This window comes from Metopolophium dirhodum, chromosome 1 (genome assembly GCF_019925205.1).
Source record: "Metopolophium dirhodum isolate CAU chromosome 1, ASM1992520v1, whole genome shotgun sequence".
Classification (NCBI taxonomy): Eukaryota; Metazoa; Arthropoda; class Insecta; order Hemiptera; family Aphididae; genus Metopolophium; species Metopolophium dirhodum.
This window is the reverse complement of record NC_083560.1, coordinates 152,936,002-152,944,218: the sequence shown is the minus strand read 5'-3', so window position 1 is coordinate 152,944,218 and position 8,217 is coordinate 152,936,002. Positions and strand designations below refer to the sequence as shown.

Here is an 8,217-nt window from a genome sequence, read left to right as displayed (position 1 = left end):
CTACACCAAGACTCAACATCATAAAAACTCTAGGTCATACCTCGTGGGGAGCCAAATCTCAAACCCTTCTTAAGATACACAAAGCATTCATACTATCGAAACTGGATTACGGCGCTCCAATCTTCTCATCTGCGAAACACACTAAACTTAAAATACTGGAGACTATCCACAACTCCGGAATCCGACTTTCCATCGGTGCCTTCCGTTCAAGCCCCATAAAAAGCATCTTAAACATCGCTGGAATCCCCTCCTTAGAAGTACGGTGGAGAGAACAAACCCATAAATTAGCAGCAAGAATTTCAAGATCCCCCCAAAATCATATTCATCACCCTAAACATACATTCAATCACTCATTCATAAAATACGACCTCGAAAATATAATCCCATATGAAAATCCCCTATGTCCCCCATGGCAGTTCAGCATGAACATCAACATTGACCTACATCAATTCCCCAAAAACTCAACCTGTCCTCACTTTTTCAAGAATGCATTCAGAGACTTCTGCTCACACACCTACCCACAAACTCACATATATACAGATGCCTCCATCATCGAAGGCCGAGTCGGGATGGCTATCATATGCGATGAAACTACAATACAATGGAAACTTTCAGACAAATGTTCGATATATACAGCAGAAACCCTGGCGATCCTCAAAGCTATCGAGTTCATCATCTCTGAAATAAATGACAACAATATTACAATATTTAGTGACTCCCTCTCCGCTCTTACTAGCCTCCAAAATCTGTATTCCCCGTCTGATATCGTCAGAAAAATCCAAAACACCCACTACATAGCAAAACAACAGGACAAAAACATCACATATTCTTGGATCCCTGGCCACTGCAATATAGACGGCAACGAACTAGCAGATACAGCCGCCAAACTCGCTCACTCATCCCCATATTCTCTCTCCTTACCCTTTTTCTCCCTCGACGACATAAAGAGGGTCATCGAAAAGGATACATTAATTCACTGTCAAAAGGATTGGAATGAAATGTCAACCAAACTAAGCGAAATCAAGAGAACCATCCTACCGTATCCTCCTCCAGATAACATCGCAAGAAAACATGAGACCTCTATAAACCGCCTCAGAATTGGCCACACCCACCTTACACACTCTCACTTAATGAAGAAGGAAGACCCCCCAGTTTGCACATGCTGCGGAACACTCCTCACTGTGAAACACATCTTAACCGATTGCAAAGTTTACGACAATGAAAGAAGGCTATACCAAATATCCAACCACCTCGCCGAAGCACTCAATCCAGACCCCAACAATATACACAAGATCATACAATTTCTCAAGCAAACTAATCTTATAAACAAACTGTAAATTGTAAATAATACCAATCACTTAACCTCTCTCCTAATTATTACTATCTTGTCTTGCTTTAAATACTAAATTAATTTGTACACCTTTTAAATATTAATGTAATATGTAAATATACTTAAGGACAATAATGTACTGTCACATCCAATGGCCATAGACGCCGCGGATAGTTGTTTAATAAAAAAAAAAAAAAAAAAAAATTTCTTCATCCACCAACGTGGTTTTCGTTTAGGCTTTTTTTTAATAATTTGATGTATCACGATGAAAGCAGCAGCAGCACGGGCACGTGAAACGTCCATGGTTGATATTGGACCACAACTGAACGGGATCGCTCGGGCGAACAGCTGGATCACCTGCCGCGCGAGGCTGCCGCGCTCTAATAAAAGTTGACACCTAAATATGGCTCTCGCGGCAAATGTCTGGTTTGCCGCGGTCGAACATGGCGCGCGCGGCAGCCGCGAGTAGTCGATACCCACCTTAAGAACGCCCAAGGAGGGAATGAAGGTTCAAATGTACAGAAAGTCCAAACGTATGGTACTATGGGGACTTTGGCTGAGTTCAGAATCGATGGCGACTGGAATGTGTACCAGGAACGTATGGAGCAATTTTTTTTGGCAAACGGAATTCCTGAAGAACGTAAGGTACCTTTACTAATAACATGCATGGGCGAACAAGCATATAAGATGCTTAAGGATCTATGTGATCCGATTAAGCCAGCTGATAGGACATATGAGCAATTATGCACAGTACTGACTAGGCAGTTTGCTAAAAAAGTATTAGTTTATAGAAAAAGAGAGGAATTTTACAATATAAGACAGAATTCTAATGAGTCTGTAACAGAGTGGTATGCAAAAATGAAGAATTTTGCAGCACAATGTAGTTTTGGAACAAATTTGATTCCGGTACTGAAAGATAAGTTCACTACGGTGATGAAGGACGGTCCGATAAAAGATCGTTTGTATGAAGAAGAAACGACCAAGGAATTAAATGATCTTGTTGAAATTGCAATGAAGAAAGAAGCTGCAATCAAAACAACGAACATTGAAGTACATTCGATTGGGAAAAGCAAGGAAGGAGTTAAGAAGAAAAAAAATTATGGTCCACCGAAAAAACAATCAACAGCGATGGGAGGTGAGAAGACTTCGAAGAAAAACTATGATAAGGCTTGTTATGTATGTGGTCTTACAAATCACAAATTTGCAGAATGTAAGTATAAACAATATAAATGTAAAAATTGTAATACAGTAGGGCATTTGGCAAAAGTGTGTAAAACAGTTAAAAATCATTTTATTGAAGTGGAGGAAAATGAAGTAATGGAAATGTTTCAAGTTGAGGTTAAAAGTGAAAATAACTGCGGGCTAAGTCCTGTAATGATAATGGTAAAAGTTTAAAATGCATTAATTGAAATGGAAGTTGATTCAGGTGCAGGAATTTCAATATTACCTGAAGAAATTGTAAAAGAGAAGTTACCTCATATATACATTCATCCTACTATTTTAAAGCTAAGAACTTATGATGGGTCAATTATTAAACCAACGGGAGAGATTGAAGTTAAACTAATGTATGGTGAAAGAGAACTATATTGTAAATTATTAGTAGTTAAAAAAGGACATAGAGCTCTGGTAGGCAGAATGAACAAATTAGGAATAACGATTAGAGGTGTTTCAAAAATTGAAGTAGAAAGCACAAATAAGAATAATAAGTTAGAATTGTTAATAAATGAATTTGAAGAATTGTTTGAGGAAAAAATTGGTAAATATAAATATGAAAAAGTGACGTTAAAAGTTAAAGAGGAATGTACACCTATATTTTGTAAACCGAGACCAATACCTTTTGCTTTTAAGAAAAAAGTTGAGGGTGAGTTGGATAGATTAGAAAGAGAAGACATAATACAGAAAGTTGAGACCAGTGAATGGGGTACTCCGCTTGTACCGGTTATTAAACCAGATGGATCTATTCGTTTATGTGCAGATTATAAAACTACTGTTAATAAATATTTGGTAGATATTAACCACCCATTACCAAGAGTAGAAGAGGTATTTGTGGCGTTACAAGGAGGTAAAACATTCTCTAAATTAGATTTTTTGAATGCTTATAACCAATTAGAATTATGTGAAAGTACACAAAAACTATTAGCTTGGAGTACAAGTAAAGGTATTTATATAGTTAAAAGATTACCTTTCGGTACCAAACCAGCTTGTTCAAAATTTCAGAGTGTTATTGAAAAAGTGTTGTTAAGAACAAAGGGTGTTAAAAACTTTTTAGATGACATAATTGTGACTGGTAGTAATGAAAAGGAGCACTTAGATAACCTAAGAGAAGTGTTTAAAAAGTTGCAAAATGCTGGGTTTAGATTAAACAAAAAAAAATGTAGTTTTTTTCAACCAAAAATAAATTACCTAGGACACATAATTGGATTAGAAGGTATTGAAAGGGATAAAAATAAAGTTAAAGCAATGCTTAATGCAGTAGAACCTAAGAGTGTCACTGAAGTAAAAGCATTTACAGGCATGGTAAACTACTATGCTAAATGTATACCAAATTTATCAACTTTATTGGGTCCTATTTACAATTTATTAAAAAAAGAAGTGAAATTTATATGGACAAATGAATGTAGAAAGGCATTTAATAAGACAAAGCAAGCAATGGCATCAGAATCATTATTGGTTCATTACAATCCAGAGTTAAGTGTTGTATTGTCTTGCGATGCGTCGGAGTATGGTATAGGAGCAGTGTTAATGCATATGTTTGAAAATGGAGAAAAGCGACCGGTGGGGTATGCATCAAGAATCCTAACCGTGGCTGAAAAAAAATACTCAGTAATACAAAAAGAAGCTTTGGCGGTTTTCTGGGGTGTAAAGAAATTTTCTCAATATCTCTTGGGCAGAAAATTTTTCTTAGAGACTGACCATAAACCTCTATTAGCTTTGTATGGCGAAAATAAAGGTATTCCTGTTATGGCCTCTGGGAGAATTCAAAGATGGGCATTATATTTATCTGAGTTTGATTATCAAGTATTACATATTAAAGGTAATGATAATAAAGTGGCAGATGGACTTTCGAGATTACCTGATGAAGAGGAGGTACAAACGCAAATAAATGAAGCTGACTATGTTGATTTTATGGAAAATACTATGCCTATTGATTATGAGATACTTAGAGTGGAAACTAAAAAAGATAATGAATTTAGTTTAGTTGTTAAATATTTGAATGAAGGTTGGCCGATTAAAGTAAGGGAGGAACTGAAACCGTATGCAATTAGAAAGGAAGAAATTTGTGTAGATAAAGATATATTAATGTGGGGTTACAGAATTTTAATTCCTAAAAGTCTGAGGAAGGATTTATTGAAAGAAGTACATTCAACACACATGGGTATGTCCAAAATGAAGACATTATGTAGATCATACATGTGGTGGCCTGGATTAGATAAAGATATAGAAAATTGGGTGCAGAGTTGTGATGCTTGTTTACAAAGTAGATCAGAACCAATTTTAGCTGAACCAAAAAAGTGGGAGGAAGCGAGTTGTCCAATGGATAGAGTACACATAGATTTTCTATATTTACAAGGAAAAAATTATTTAATAATGACAGATATATTTACAAAATGGCCAGAAGTAGCGGAAATGAAAATAATGAATAGTTGTTCAGTTATTGAAAAATTAAGGGAAATATTTGCCAGGTTTGGATTACCAAACAAAATTGTGTCAGACAATGGACCGCAATTTAGATCAGAAGAGTTTATACAATTTTGTAAAAATAATATGATCAGATTTGTGACGTCCCCTCCTTATCATCCAGCTACGAATGGATCGGCTGAAAATGCTGTTAAGTCTTTAAAAAATGGTATATTAAAGGCGGTTAAAGATAAAAAGAATAAAAATGTTTCGTTAAATACACTAATCCAAAGATATCTGTTAGTATATAGGAATACACCACACTGGATAACGGGTGAGTCACCAAGTTATAGAATGTTTTGAAGGAAAATTAAAACTAGATTAGATAAATTATGCATTCCTAAAGAAAAAAATAAGTACATAAAAAGATTTAGAAAAGTATATTTTAAAGAAGGGGACATAGTTTATGCTAGAGATTATTCAAACCCAAATAAAAAAGAGTAGAAGAAAGGAACAATCGAGGAAGTTTTAGGTGAGAGAATATATATAGTGAGATTGGAAAAAGAAAATGTGATTTGGAGAAGGCACATTGACCAACTAATGGAAGTGGGTAAGGTTAAGGAAAATGGCATGGAAACAGTAGAAAAGGAGAAAGGAGAAGAACAAACGGTATTGAAGGAAAAGGAAATTATTAAAGCAAAAGAAGAAACTATTGATAAAAAAAAATATTGAAATAGAAGGAAGTGAAATAAATGAAAAAGTTAAAGAGAATATAAATGTAAGTTTAGGAGAGGAAGTAGAAGTCTCTGTACCTAAGAGATCTAAAAGTAAAAGGAAAAAACCAGATAGGTTGAACATATAATTATTTAGGTTAAGATGATTTTGTTAATTGTTAATTTTGTTAAATTATTTTGTATAATGTAAAAAATTTGTTATGTATTAATTATGTATTGATGTATTATGTTATAACTAGGGATAAGGATTGTGATAACGTGATATGATTAAGTATATGATAACATAACCTAACCTAATATATATTGTAAGTGTATTGTATGTGTTGAGCAAGCGACTAACCATGTGCGCTCTCAACTCTAATGTTATAAAAAGTTAAATGAAGTAAAGTGTTTATAAAATAATACTGTCTTATTATTCCTAATGTACATAACTATTTATTACTGATTATGATGATTTGTGATATTAATAAATGTAACTATACATATAGGATTTGAGTAACAACTATATAATCATTAACCAATAATTAATATTTTGACATATATTTTGTATAGTAACAACTATAGAAATAAAGACTAGCTAATCCTGTTCATTAAATTAAAGGTATTTAATGAAATAACAATCTAATATAATAGTGTGCAATTAGTCTTATTATCATGATGTGTTAACATAGGTAGCAAAAACATAAACTTACAAATATTTGACGATAAAACTCTTGCTCTATAGTAATCAAATTCAAATTTATTTGGCTTTACTTTGCCATCTCTTAATTTAGCAGCATGATAGTTGTTTTTTGGCCATGCACACACTTCTTTGTCAATCCAATAAGTAGGAACAACCTCCACACTATTGTCATCATAGAAATGAACGACACTCCACATATTAAAGCTAATCTAAAATTACAGACGTTTAAATACATATTGTTTATACTAAATACAACATTATTATAGTAATACTAATGTTACTTATTACATTTATTTAAGACAGTATAATTATCTAATTCTGTTCATTTAATATGATTTATAATATTAATTATCAAAATGTATAATTGGCAAAGCTACAGTAAACCCTTCATCAGAAGTTGAAACAATATATTTAGTAGTTAAATTACAAATATTCTAAATATAATAAAATTTGTTTAGAAAAGTTTTTGACTTTGTAAATCCCTAATGTAGAACTATTTATTGGGTGTTCAAAAAAATTTTCAAGTGTTTCAAATTTTCTTCCCATTACTATTTCTGTTCTTAAATTCTTACTATAACAAATATTTATAATTTTAATAATACTTAATACTCCATTAATATTTACACCAGCATACGAATCAGCATCATTGTGGATTTTTATTTTAAATTTTTCCAAAACTAAAATTTTAAACCATGCATATGATTCTGTCTCATCAACTAATGGACCTTCTTTGTGTGGCATTTCAAATTGTGGTTCATAACTTAAATTGTTGGTATTTTTATTATGACCCAAGACTTTTATGCTTTGTTCATGATACCTCTTTACAACCTGTTTGAGGGGTTTTTCGTGCTTGCGAACCATTTTTTTAAGCTGACCTATGTAGTTCTCAAACATAAAACAACTAACTTTATCGAGACCGCCAAACTTTTCAAAATCATCATATAAATGTATAAGTCCATGTACGTTATGGAATATGAAGTGATTCCCATACAAAGATCCAAATTCTCTAACAAAATCATTTAATTATGATTTTGCAAATGTTGCTAAATGATTATAATTAGGGCTCAAAAATATTATCATAGCCACATGTAAATATAAAAAATTATCATAAATCTTTTTAGGTATAACGGAATGAAGTACAATAATTCCGGGGTATAATAAAAACTGTCTAAATTCAGTTGCCTTCCAACGTGATAGATCATCCAACATTCTATTAGGTTTACGACTAAATTCATTAGGTATATCTTTTTTTACTAATAAGAGTCTACATGATATTGTTTTAATAACATTAGTTGGTAATTTTTGTGAATTAACATTTACTCTACCAATATCTCCACTCCCCTTCCATAATAGAAGTATTTTACGAACTACTCCTAAACACACCAAGTGCATATAATCAAGGGGGAAATTTTGAATTATATCAATACCGGGAATATTAATTAATTCAGTAACACTTATATGATGTTCTTCATTAATTGTATTAACAAAATCACTATGAGTTATTTTTAAACAATTTAAATACGGAAAGCATACACGTCTCTGTAGGAATTTACCTTGTACAGTGCATCTGCTACAAGAATAAAACCCTGTATGCCCTTTTGTTTTTAATAAAAATGATTTGGCTGGTGAATCACAGCAAAATGCATCGATAGTAACTTTTTTCTTACTTGTAATATATCTATTGTTTTGATCACATACTTCAATACTTATACCATTTACAATAAGATCTTTTAATTCATCATTAAAGTTTTTCATAAAAATATTACTGTCATTACCCCAATATATTCGAATCGGAAATACTATTGAATGTGTTTGTCTAACATATCCTAATATAGGCCAGAAAGTGCTACTCG

General features: G+C 32.7%; 1 protein-coding gene across 1 annotated transcript; it reads left to right on the top strand.

Annotated features, from left to right (window-relative positions):
• The first annotated feature begins 2,740 nt into the window (after window positions 1–2,740).
• Window positions 2,741–5,680, top strand: LOC132933406 (uncharacterized protein K02A2.6-like). The gene is made up of 3 exons (XM_060999698.1): window positions 2,741–3,620; window positions 3,738–5,282; window positions 5,514–5,680. The coding sequence occupies exons 1-3, from the start codon at window positions 2,741–2,743 to the stop codon at window positions 5,678–5,680; spliced, it is 2,592 nt and encodes an 863-aa protein (XP_060855681.1).
• The last annotated feature ends 2,537 nt before the right edge of the window (window positions 5,681–8,217 follow it).

Bases quoted from the DNA above. Each gene is read 5' to 3' on its own strand.
- LOC132933406 (XM_060999698.1), top strand. From the start codon at position 2,741: ATGGAAGTTGATTCAGGTGCAGGAATTTCAATATTACCTGAAGAAATT. The intron at 3,621-3,737 runs GTAATGAAAAGG...TAAATTACCTAG, and splicing joins TGACATAATTGTGACTGGTA to GACACATAATTGGATTAGAA. The intron at 5,283-5,513 runs GTGAGTCACCAA...GATTGGAAAAAG, and splicing joins TACACCACACTGGATAACGG to AAAATGTGATTTGGAGAAGG.